The 12,417-nt window shown below is 51.2% G+C and overlaps 1 protein-coding gene and 1 long non-coding RNA gene across 7 annotated transcripts in view; one reads left to right on the top strand and one right to left on the bottom strand.

Moving 5' to 3' along the window:
• LOC112928193 (uncharacterized) overlaps positions 1 to 4,811 on the bottom strand; it is a 152,177-nt gene extending 147,366 nt beyond the window's left edge. The window contains exons 1-2 of one of the 3 annotated variants that reach the window (XR_003236714.2): positions 4,323 to 4,811; positions 2,707 to 2,817 (exon numbers count right to left, since the gene is read on the bottom strand). This is a non-coding gene — a long non-coding RNA (uncharacterized lncRNA). The remainder of the gene's footprint in view (positions 1 to 2,706; positions 2,818 to 4,322) is intronic. The other 2 variants (XR_011996931.1, XR_003236713.2) reach the window with 2 other exon arrangements.
• Positions 4,812 to 4,820: 9 nt separating this feature from the next.
• Positions 4,821 to 12,417, top strand: part of TGIF2 (TGFB induced factor homeobox 2) — a 14,747-nt gene continuing 7,150 nt past the window's right edge. The window contains exons 1-2 of one of the 4 annotated variants that reach the window (XM_026009751.2): positions 4,821 to 4,999; positions 8,512 to 8,737. In XM_026009751.2, coding sequence (XP_025865536.1) covers positions 8,546 to 8,737 — 192 coding nt within the window. In that variant the 5' untranslated portion in view covers positions 4,821 to 4,999; positions 8,512 to 8,545. Of the gene's footprint in view, positions 5,093 to 5,824; positions 5,948 to 6,063; positions 6,307 to 8,511; positions 8,738 to 12,417 lie in introns of those variants that run through there. The other 3 variants (XM_026009749.2, XM_026009752.2, XM_026009750.2) reach the window with 3 other exon arrangements.

Genomic DNA, 12,417 nt, shown 5'->3' with positions numbered 1-12,417 from the left:
TACATCGATCCCCTCATGGGGTTCTGCACTCACCTGGGAGTCTGCCTAAGGTTCTCTCTCCTGAGGCACCTGGGTGGTTCAGTTGGTTAAGTGCTTCTGGCTTAGGTCATGATCCCAGGGTCCTGGGATCAAGTCTCACATTGGGCTCCCTGCTCAGTAGAAAGTCTGCTTCCACTTCTCCCTCTCCCTTGTAATGCTCTCACCCACCACCACCATTTGTGCTCTCTCTCTCGCTCTGCTTTCAAATAAATAAATAAAATCTTATAAAGGAGGGGGAATTCTCTCCCCCTCTACCCCTCCTCCCCACCTCCACATACTAGCTCACTCTCTCAAATTAACTGATTTTTTAAAAAAATACCATACTCAAAAAATAAATAAATAAATAAATAATTAAAAAAATACCATACTCCAGGAGAAGAAAATATCCACTATAAAGACAAAACTATGCCAAATGGATCTGATCCCCATCTATCCTATCACACTGACTCTAAATAAAAAAAAAAAGAAGAAGAAGAAGAAGAAGAAAAATACAGTTACTAAGTCTCCCAGGCCCCACAATAGCCAACACTGACTAACTTCTATGGCCATGATTGGAGGTGCCATACCCAGTGCCTTGCAAGTAGAAGAGGAGACTACCAGAAAACCAAAAGAAATCTTAATTCTCAAATTAATACTCGCTACTTAATCTTTGTCTAGAAGCCTGAGGGCATCAAGAGAAGAGACTGTGGTAACCCTACATGCAGGTCACTGCTGCATCTCTGCCACACCAATAGCCCTGAGTTAAAATGCTACAATTTGGGCTCATGTGAAATATCCCTTTGATACAAACTGAAAAGGAAGAAAATCAGATAATGAAGTATAGCTAGAACAAAGATTAGCCTGGCTAGTTAAGAAAGTCTTACAGATATATACAACTTCCAGATAATACTCCACAGCGCTTAAACCAGAAAAGATAAAAATTTAAAAAGCTGTGGGCAAACAAGCATTTATATCTATATCTCTACACGCAGCACACACAGATATAAACACATGTATACATATACATACATATTTTTAAAATCATTTAAGCCAGGGTGTCTGGGTGGTTCAGCCAGTTAAGCATCTACTTTCCGCACAGGTCTTAGTCCCAGGGTCCTGGGAGCAAGCCCCAGATCGAGCTCCCCATTCAGTGGGGAGTCTGCTTCTCCTTCTCCCTCTGCCTCTGCCCCGCTTGTGCGTGATCTCTCTCTTTTTAAAAATATTTTTAAAAATATTTAAGTCTATATGGTAGAATGCCAAAGAAGGAAGAGAACTTTAGAATTATTGTGTCCAACCCTCCCACTTCTCAGATGAAGAAGAAACTGGAACGCAGATTGTCAAATGCCACACAGTCACTAGAGACAAACCTAAGACACTCTGATAACAATATCTGCTCTTCTGGATGCACTGAACGTAATTCATAAAGGGTTTTCAGCCATTATTTTCTTTGACCTTCACCAAAGCCAGATGTCTCCACAGATGAGAAAATGAAGGCTCAAAGGGTTTGGATGATTTGCCTACATTACCTGGCTAGTAGCTCCAAATCCCAGATCCCATATCCCTTCCCCTCAGCCACCAGCTGGCACTGTTGCCCAAACCCTTCCTGACAGCCCAGGCAGTGGGTTCTCCAGGTTCAAGCACAAAGACTGTCAAGCCCTAAGCATTCAAAAATAAGAGTGAATACCTCACATGGAGTAAGCTAAGCATATCGTGGATGATCAACAAATACAACAAATCTTTTAAAAAGGAAGATGTTGATAAGCCGAAATCCACATTAGATGAGAATGCTGGACCTCATGTAGGAGAGCCACAAATTACCTAGACCTCAGAGACAGGTCTCCATCAATTTGGCCTCAATTACCCAGGGCTACCCCACCTGATCACCCTACCTCCAATCACTTCCTATCTCTCTCCTTAGCGGGTCTCAGGAATCCGCAAGGCTCCCTACAGCCCGCAATGCCAAATCCAAACTCTGTGCCCTGGCCCTCAAGGTCCTATCAGCTGACTGATTCCACTGTTTCCTGAATTACTCACTGACCCTGGCCTTTTCTGGACTCTTCCCTTCCACCCCACAGAACCCCATTTCCTTTATGCTTTGGCACCTCAGGGTACCAGGTGAAAAACTGGTCCCTTACCCCACTTCCATCAACCCCAGGTAAAAAGGGCAGAGGCTTTTTTTTTTCTTTCAATGAAAGTGGACTTACACGACATCCGCTTGAACCTATGTGACAACCAAGTTGACTAGAAACAGGCACAATGAACAGGCAGCTCCACTGGCAGAGGCCTCTAGTTTGGGTTTTCCAATACAGAAGCAGGAGTTATCCAGGCTCTTTTCTGGCCTGAGGAGTCTTGAGTTCCTGGGGCTCTTCCTAAAATGGCCCATTGGAGGCAACCACAGGAGCCTAGGGGCTGACACACCTACCTGTTCTCCCCATCCGGACCCCACCCCCAGATCTGTCCCTGGAGTCAGGACCCCAGCTTCATTATCAGGGACCCAGTTTTCCATATGTGAAAAGGGCTAGGGGTAGCAAACCTGAAGAGAGAAATGACGTAAGATAACTTCCCAACTACAAAGGTTCTCCCATAAAAGTAACCAAGGATAACCAAAACCCCTTCTTGCTGGGACACTGCAAACTGTCGTAACACAAACACCTTGGCCATTCCCTAGGTTAAGGTGCACAGACCTACCCCATTACAGCATCCTGCTTGCTGTACGGAGGTCCCAGAGTTCCTGTAAGAAGTCAGCTCCTGGTGAGGGAGCATATAGTTGTCTGCAGTCTTCCACCGGAATGAACAGTGCTGCAAAGAACAATCTTGTATAAGCATTTATCATTGTCCTGTGATTATTTCTAATGATAGATTCCTGGAAGTGGACTTACTGACGGAGAGGGTGCACACATTTTAAATTCTGATACTTATGAACTGAAAAACTTTTATGTGGTAATCTCATAATTGACTGGTACTTATGCTTTACCTGGGGAATCCGTTTACAAAGTGCAATCCTGACACACTAACCAGCCTCCTTTACATCCCAGCCTTTCCCCTCCCCCCACCCCCAGGAAGTCTGGGGAGGGGCTCCTGAAGCTGCTTTGTTATCCAGCTCCCAGGTGGCCCAGCTGCAAGGAAGGAGCTGCTGCCTTCTATTTGCCCCAGGGCACCTGACCTAGCCCAAGCCTTGGGAAGCCCTGACCCAGGGAACTAGCAGAGTTTGCAGGGAGGTGTCTGGGCTGTAGCCCAGGTCCCCAGTGGCTTCCCCTATTGGTTGTCTCACACACTCTCTCCCCCAAACAGGCAGAGTCCAGCTCTCATGCCCTGGACCACAATACCTACCACTGAGTGTTGAGGACAGAATCGTACCTCCAGGCTCACCTGGATGCACTATTTCCCCTTCCAGCCCCCCATCCCAAAGTCCCTGCCCCACACACGTCTTTGAGCCTAATGATCAGGGCCCAGCAGTTTTACCTTTACCTAAGACTCCCCAAGCCTCCCTTCTCTCAGAAGACAGAGCACCACCTCCCCCAAGAAATCTTTTGGGGCCGCCACACTGGGCCTCAGTCACCCTATCTGTGAAATGGTGGGCGTTGGGCAGTGACACTGATATTTTGGGTTCTGCTGTGAGGAGGGTAGTGTGGCCAACTAGGTTCTAAGTGGTTGCAGGGAAGTCTGGCTTTAATCGAGAGCCCAGGTGCACCTTGGCGGTCATTTAATCAGCTTTCTGATGGGCCTGTTCGGAAAAAAACTCAATTTTTATTTTCAGATTTCTCCACTGCTCAAGTGCAATTAGGACCGACAGCCGTTTCAAGGCTGCTCAAGGGTCCTAGATATCTGGGACCAGATGAGGAACCTGAGGCCCAGGAAAGGCCTTGCCCTGATTTAGGCTGTGTGCTGCTGCGCTCTGGGGAACAACAAAGACTGGTGGGAAAGCTGAGGCGGGCTGGTCACCAGGGACTTCACACTGTGGTACAGAGCAGAGAGCAGGCAAGAAGAGAGTGTTGGCAGGGCTGGCGAAGACCAAAGGAAACATCCTGGGAGCTGGGTGCGGTGAGCAGAGGAAAAAAAAAAAAAAACACCAGCGAGGGGCGCTGGGCCCTTCTAGTCAGGAGGTCTGCCCCGGTGAGGTGAGGGCTGGGCTCCACGATCCTGGTGTGACAAGAATCAAGTCTAGGGCCTCCGGAGCTCATGGGTCAACCGGGAGCGGGTGTGTAACGGCACCGACCCTCGGGCCCACGGGCCGGGTGGGATGTACACACCAAGGGCCCTTCTCCGCGTAGCTGGGGCTAATCGCTCCTCCAGCGCTGTTTTACCTCAGGCCGCCTCCTGTGTTCTACACGCAGGAGTGCGGGCTTCGGGCTTCTGTCCGAGGCAGCCTTCTACCCGACTCTAGCGGCCGTTGAGGGCAGAGGAGTCGTCGCCGTCAGAGCCCGGTCCTCAGCAGCTCGGGCAAATCCCCGGGCTGACCGGGCCTCAGTTTCCTCTTGGTGCGAAGGGAACCATCGCACCGCCGGCGGGAGATGGGGCGCGGGGAGCGGCCCCACAAACGTCAGTTTCTGCAGGACTTCTCCCCTCTGGAACGGCCCCCCGCCGCCGGCGCGGAGCACACAGTAGGCGCTCCGGAAACGCTCTCGGAGAGGAGCCACGGGCCACTTCCTGCCCCCGAGCGGATTCTCCCGAGCCGAGGTTCCCACCACTCCTCTTCGGAGGCCATGTGGCATTCCTGAGGGTGGGGGTGGGCGCAGGAAGAAGGTGCCCTCCCGGCCCCGCCCCCTCCGGGCGCGGGGGGCGGGACGAAGCCCCCGGCCGGCGTCGGCCCGCCCCGCGGGGGGTGGGCGTAGCTCGCCGCGCTCCGCACAAAGTTTGTTTTCTCCCTCCGGACGGGTGGGGGAGGGCGAGGAAGGCGCCGGGGGGAGGAGAGGGGATCTGACGTCAGGCCGCGAGGTGCTTTCCAGCCGCGAGCTGTCAGGCCGAGTGTCAGGCCCGGCAGGTACGCGGCGCGCTCCCCCGGCGCCCCCCGCCCCCTGCCAGGACGCCCGGGGCCGAGCCAGGGACCGCGTGGACGGAAAGGCCGCTCGGAGAAGTCAGTGCGGGCCGCAGGAGGGGGACAGAGGCGGGTGGGGGGCGCGCGGACAACTTGGAAAGTTTCTCTTTCTCGGCCAGGCGGGGGAGGGGGCGTCGTCCTGGCGCGTGCGACTGTGGGTGTGTGAGCTCGGGTGTTTGTGAGCGGCGACTGCTGGAGGCGGGCGGGGGCCGGTGGGGGCACTGTCCCACGGCCCCCCCCGTCGGGGGCTCCCTCGGGGCCCTCCTGGGGGGCCCGGCTCCCTACGATCCCGGCCCTCGAGAGGGCCGCCGCAGCCCCGGGCCGGGGTGAGCGCGCGGGGGGCGGGTTTGTTTGGTTTAAAAAGTGCACGTTGCTAACCGCCGGCAGCCTCTGCCCCCCCCCCCCCCCGCGGCCGAGCCGAGGAGGGGGCCGCCAAGAGTGACAGCTGCGGGCGGGGGCAGAGGGAAGGGCCCGGGGCTGGGGGGCTGGGGAGCCCGCGCGAGTTCCCCTTTCCTTTGGAACAAAGGAAAGTCTGTCTCGGAGGCATCTGTCACTCCCAGGCGGGCCGAGGAAGGGGGCGCGTGGGGCCGGCGACCCGAAGAAAGTTTGTGCGCGCCGGGACCCTCGGGCAGGCCGAGCGTGAGCCGAGCCTCCCGCGGGGGAAGCGCGCAGCCTCGGGGGCAGGGGGCGGCCAACATGGAGTCTGGGCGCAGTGCGGGGGGGGGCGGTGCGGAGGTGGGAGCCCAGCCCCCTCCCCTCCCCCTCCGGGCCGAGTTCGGAGCACAAAGCCGAGCGCGCAGGCTCGGCCAGCCCCGCGCCCCGAAGAGTCAGCCAGCGCGGAGCGGCGGGGGAAGGGGGTGGGAACCAAACTTTTTCCTGCCCCGGGACGGACACGTGAGTTTTCTTTCTTCCAGAGCCCCCGCCCCGCCCGCACTGAGGGCCGGCGGGGTGGCGGGGGCGCCGAGCCCGGCGCGGGGTGGGGGGCTGAGGGGTGCAGGCGCCCCGAGCGCAGGCCGATTCCCCGCCGCCCCGGGAGCCATGTGCTCCGACTAGGTCTGGGCCGCGGGGGAGGCTGCGCGCTTTGTGTGAACTGCTGGGAATGCGGCGTGAGTGCGCGGCCCGGGGGAGTGTCGGGATGAGCTGGGGGAGTTGTCAGAAAGTTCGTGCGGGAGCGGCTGCAGGTCGGCGTCGAGGAGAGTGTAGGAGGGTGCACCGGGTGCCTGTCGTGAGGGTGCTGCCACAGGCCAGTTGGGGTAAGAATTGATCGCTGGTGTGATGACGTTTGGAGTTTCCCCAGTCTGAGATCGTGGGTGGGCGGGCCGGTCCGAGTTTGTGGGTAGGCCTAGGTCCAGAAACTGGGCTAGTTTCGTGGGTACCAGTTGTTCGTGCTCGATGTGGGGATCTGTAAACTGTATGTGTGCTGTATTTGTCAGTGAAAAGCATGGGGATTCCAGGAGCTAAGCGGTGGGTTGGTGCCTGTTACCTGAACACTGTTACAGAGTTGCTTGATGGTGAGGGCGTATGTGTGTCTGTCTGTCTGGGTCTGTCCATCTCTCTGTGAGTAGGGGGTATGTATGTGGGAAACCTACCGGATTGTAAGTGCGGGACCCCATGGCAAAGAGTGGTCTGTTGTAGGCTGAGGAGTCCTCTCCATGGGCCACCCCTGGAACCCTGCAGACTGGGACTTGGCTGGCAGCCAGGGTGGAATTTATACAGATAACCCTGAGTAAACTGCTCATAGGCTGCCAGGGCCGCATCCCTGAGCCCAGATCCAACTGCCCTAGCCAGCTAAACCCCAGAAACCTGACTTCAGAAAGCAGCCTGCTGTTGGTGTTCTTTGAGGAGTGGCACCTCTAACCAATGTCTGTCTCACCTCCAGGTGGCCTGGCTGGGAGGGGTAGACCCTTCCCTCGAAAGCCTGGCCTAGCCAGCCCAGATATCTGGGCTCAGGCCCAAGTCGAGGAAACAAAACCTGGGAGATGCCAGAGTCTTTTGGCCCAGCCTACTGGGTAGCTGTTAAAAGGCTGAGGAGGGAGGAGCCTTCAGATTCTGGCATTAGCTTGCCCTGGAACTTTTGGTTTTAAAATGTAAATCTCTTTTGCATGTGTGAACCAGAAGTTTTGTCAGAGGGGTGAGCAACTGAGTTGGGCTGTCTAGGAAAACCCCTTCCTTCGTTTGACAGGTCAAGAGAGGGCTCAAGCCTAGAGAGGAGAGCACAGTTGCCAAGGTCACACAGCCAAGATGGGAGAACCAGAGTCCAGCCTTGCTTATTTGTCTGGATTTTTGAGGAATTGATTCATGGACCAGACCAGGGGCTAGATGACAAAAGAGAATGTCTGAGACAACCAATAGGGATGAATGCAGTACAGTAGGTGCAGTAAATGTTACTCAGATTGCTGTGGGACCATGGTGATTAATAGATTTTCCAGACTGGGCTGGCAAGATGGTATAGAGAGTTTCAAGGGAGTTGGTTGGTGGTGGTGGCAAACCTTGGTCCAAACCTGTTTCCATACCGTATCCTAGAGGTGAAATTTTGTTTTCATAGCAGCTTTATTGAGATGTAACTCCCATACCATACAACTTACCCATTTAAAGCAAACAAACAAGTGGTTTTAGTATATTCACAACTATGTAACCACCACACAGTCAATTTCAGAACATTTTTATTACCTCAAAAAGAAACTCCATGCCTTTTAGCTGTCATCCTTGTGTTCCCCTTCAGCCCATTCTAAATATTTTATTAAAATGGAATCACGTTTTTTGCAACTTACTTTTTTCACTTAGCATATTTTCAAAGTTCACCCACACAGTAACATGGACATGGATCAGGACTTAGCTCCTTTTTATGACCAAATAATATTCCACCATATGGACAGACTACATTTTGTTTATCCCTTCCTACACTGATGAACGCTTGGGTTGTTTCCACCTTTTGGCTGTTATGAATAATGTTGCTATAACTATTTGTGTTCAAGGTTTTGTGTGAATACAGGTTTTCATTTCTCTTTGGTAGATGCCTAGGGTGAAATTTTTGGGTTACATGGTAGCTGTTTAAGTTAGGCAGCTTCCTTTCTGGGCCTTGATTTTCTCATCTATAAAATGATAATAGTAGTATCTCTCTTACAAGGACTTTGTGAGGATCCAATGAGATAGTAAGTGTGAAGTGCTCAGTACGGAGCATGACAAACACACCTAGGTGGTAGTTTTAATTCTTTCTAGTCTGATACTGCTTATTAATGAGCTGCCATTTATTTTAGTAGTCCTCTACTGACCCCATAAAATGAAGGCATCTCAGACTCCTCCCTTCTAGGTTGCCCAGGCTAAGGTATAGCCTGAGACTCTGATGTGCTATTCCTCCATTTCGGTGTCCTAGGCTCTAATAATAATGATGTGTTTGGAGACAGAGAAAGAGGCAGTGCATGTTAATAATGTCCCTTCCCCTTTGTCACTTGTTCCAGGCTTGCCCAAGGTCCAGCCTAGCCCCTAGACACCATGTCAGACAGTGATCTGGGTGAGGATGAAGGCCTCCTCTCCCTGGCAGGCAAGAGGAAACGCAGAGGAAACCTGCCCAAAGAATCAGTGAAGATCCTCCGGGACTGGCTGTACTTGCACCGCTACAATGCCTACCCCTCAGAACAGGAGAAGCTGAGCCTTTCTGGACAGACCAACCTGTCAGTGCTGCAGGTAAGGACAAGGTAGCAGGAGACCTGGGTTCTAGTCCTATCTAAGCCCTGTCACTGACACACTGTGTGGCCACATGAAAACACCCACTCTCCCTGCTGCAAGGGAAGACAATGCCATGAAGTCATTGCAGTCAGGTTTTGGAGAGTTCTGAGGAGGCACGGCATCATTATTAATGTCTTGTTGTCATTAACAACAGAGGCCATGGGAAGGTGAGAAGGCATTGAATGTTTGGAATTCAGCCCCCAGCCCCAGAGCAGTGAATAGTGACTTGGTGGTAGAAGGGCAACTGGTGGTCTGCAGTGTGGTTAAAAAATGAGTTGGGGGAAAAAAAATGAGTTGGGATCATGGCCAAGGAAAGGGCAGACAAAATTCAGAGATTCTGGGTTCAAAAAAACCCAGTTCTGGGCAGCCCGGGTGGCTCAGGTGTTTAGCGCCACCTTCAGCCCAGGGCGTGATCCTGGAGTCCCACATCAGGCTCCCCAAATGGAGCCTGCTTCTCCCTCTGCCTGTGTCTCTGCCTCTCTCTCTCTGTGTCTCAAATAAATAAATAAATAAATAAATAAATAAATAATACATAAATAAATAATAAATAGTCAATCAATCAATCTAAAAACAAAAACAAACAAACCCAGTTCTGCCACATAGGAGCTATGGACCACATCTCGATTTCTCCATCTGTAAAGTGGGGGTTAGAATCCTCCCCTGCCTTACTGAATTGTTGTAAGGAGTAGATTCAGAATTGGATGTAAGAATGCTTTGGGGGCGCCTGGCTGGCTCAATCAGTGGAGCACATGATTTGAGGTTGTGAATTCACGTCCTACACTGGGTACAGAGATTACTTGAAAAGTCTTTTTTTAAAAAGAAAAAGAAAAAGAGGGCAGCCCAGTGGCTCAGTGGTTTAGCGCCACCTTCAGCCCAGGGTGTGATCCTGGCGACCCAGGATTGAGTCCCACATCAGGCTCCACACAGGGAGCCTCCACACATTCTTCCTGTGCCTGTGTCTCTGCCTCTCTCTCTCTCTCTCTCTCTCTCTCTCTCTGTCTCTCTTTCTGTCTCTCATGAATAAATAAATAAAATCTTAAAAAAAAAAAGAAAGAAAAAGAAAAGATGGAGCACCTGGGTGGCTCAGTTCATTGAGCATCTGACTTTTTTTTTTTTTTTTTAAGATTTATTTATTTATTTATTTATGATAGACATAGAGAGAGAGAGGCAGAGACAAAAGAGGAGGGAGAAGCAGGCTCCATGCCAGGAGCCCGATGCAGGACTCGATCCCAGGACTCTAGGATCGTGCCCTGGGCCAAAGGCAGGTGCCAAACCACTGAGCCACCCAGGGATCCCCTGAGCATCTGACTCTTGATCCTAGCTCAGGTCATGTCAGGATCCTAGGATCAAGCCCTGCATAGGAGGCTCCAAAAAGAAAATTATTTGTAAACCATGCACATGAGCATACCTGAAGATGTTACCTACTCTTTGTCCGAGCACAAGGTATTATCCCCTTTGAACTGTCCTGACTACTGACCAATAGGTGTTTTTGTTCTGTTTTCATGGTGCTGAGGCAGGACACCCCGGGCTACCACTGACTTGCCTCCAATTTGGCTCTCATCTCTCTGGAAGACACAGAGCAGGCCCCTAGCCTAGTGAAGGCCCACCCCCTGCCCCATGAGCTCCTAGTGCTCCTTTCATGAGCCAGCTAAGCCTCACCCCAAGCCCCTCTACCACCCATTCCAGCTCTTGTCTTTTCCTAGCCTTTAGTAGATTTCCTTACTTTAATCTATGGTGCTAATTCTCCTTCTTCTCTTACACCACTTAGAACCTCCCATATCTTCCCAGCTCCCATCCCTCCTCCATGATGCCTCACACTGAGTATTCAGCCCTCAGAACTCTTGTCACCTGAATTTATACTTGTTGGGCAGTGGTTATTGGGAGTCTGTCTGTGAGAATGGCTCTAGAGTTACAGAAACTGACTCAGATCCCATCTTCTCCACAAGAGGAAGCTTGGACATTGGCCAGGTCCACTGCCTCTCCCTGAGCCTCATGTTTCCTTATCTGAAAAAGGGAGATGATTGTAGTACTCTCATAGCATATAAAGAGGAAGGATGGAGAAGGATTCAAGGTTCACTGAAAAGTGAGCACAGAGTGGGTGTCTTTCCTCATGTCATACCATCTCTCCTAGATCATAGATCTTGGACTGACGGTGGGTTCTAGCAGTGCCTAGCATCTCGGTGTACCACCAAGCATTCCCAAGTAGAATCGAGGTCCCAGACAGGAACCAGACACATCCCTACCCTCGAGGTGTCTAGTCTAGAATGGGAAAGCAGGGAAGACCTAGCCAGGTGTTTGCAGAAGGTGTTCACTGCTGGAACAGAAGACAGCAGAGACCCAGGCAAGGTTTCTAAGCCATCCTGGAGCCTCAGAAGGCCTTCCAGAAGAGGTGGACTTGAATTCACAGAGTGTTGAACAACACAGGCCGAAGGCTGGAGCCTGAGAACTAGGGTCACCTAGATGGGCTCTTTGCTGGCCTTCTGCTTCCACCCTTTACCTTCAGTCCATTCTCTCCTCTCTTTTTCATTGGCTTTATTAAGCGGTTCATGAATTGGACAACATCCCATCTAATTCTGCTCTCTTGGTCCATTTTTTTTTTTTTTTAAGATTTTATTTATTTATTCATGAGAGACACAGAGGCAGAGACATAGGGAGAGGGAGAAGCAGGCTCCCTATGGGGAGCCTAATGTGGGACTCAGTCCTAGGACCCTGGGATCAGGACCTGAGCCAAAGGCAGATGCTCAGCCACTGAACCATCCAGGCATCCCTAGGTCCATTCTCTTGAACACAAAAGTACAAATCTGATTGTGTCACACACTCCGTGGACCCCACTGTCCTCTGCATAGAGTCCAAACTCAGGAGCTCACCAGCCTCATCTCAGTTATTCCTGACCCTGAGACCCATGAACCTTTGGACCTCTGGTTCTCTGGGCCTTCTCCCTCGACATTTTCCTGACTTTTCTAAATCTGGCTGACTCCATTTAAGCATTTCCTCATGAGAGCATTCTTTTATTGGATTTGAGGCCACTATTGTGTGTTCCTGGGGCACCTCATACCTGTGCTGTCAAACCACTTGTCACACTGCATTGAAATTGCTTTTTGTCAGGGACACTGTTTCTTACATCTGAGTAATGTACCAACTTCTTTTTAAGTTATTTTTTCATGGACCCGCCTCCCCCCAACATGTTGACTTAAAATATTTTTATTATCGTGTCACTTAGGCACATAAAAACATAAAACTTGGTTAAAAAAAAAAAACTTGTTTTTTGCTCTTATAAATTACAAAATAACCAGTTTTCCAAAGTAAATGTAAAACCAATGAGATTCCATCTAACTGTATCACTGTAAAATGGTGGATGGGGATGATGTTTTGCTGACAGCTGTGATATGTAGTATGACAGAGGCACTGAGTCTGGATTGCCAGAGGCCACTGTGCCCCTCCTCAAGGTCAGAATTTGAAACAGAGCTAAAACATTATTGTAAGAACTGGTGGACCTCTAGGATGATACATCCCTAATTCCACTTAGAGAAATGTTGGTCTGGAGCAAGAATTTGTTGCTGGAGAGTTCTAAGGAAGGGCCACCTAGATCCTGGCATGCCCTGGTGGGAGAGTTTCCAGTGTTGGCCACCCTGCTCTAG

The sequence above is a fragment of the Vulpes vulpes genome, chromosome 14, assembly GCF_048418805.1.
Source record: "Vulpes vulpes isolate BD-2025 chromosome 14, VulVul3, whole genome shotgun sequence".
Taxonomy (NCBI): Eukaryota; Metazoa; Chordata; class Mammalia; order Carnivora; family Canidae; genus Vulpes; species Vulpes vulpes.
The sequence above is the reverse complement of the archived record's forward strand: the minus strand, read 5'-3'. Positions and strand labels throughout refer to the sequence as shown.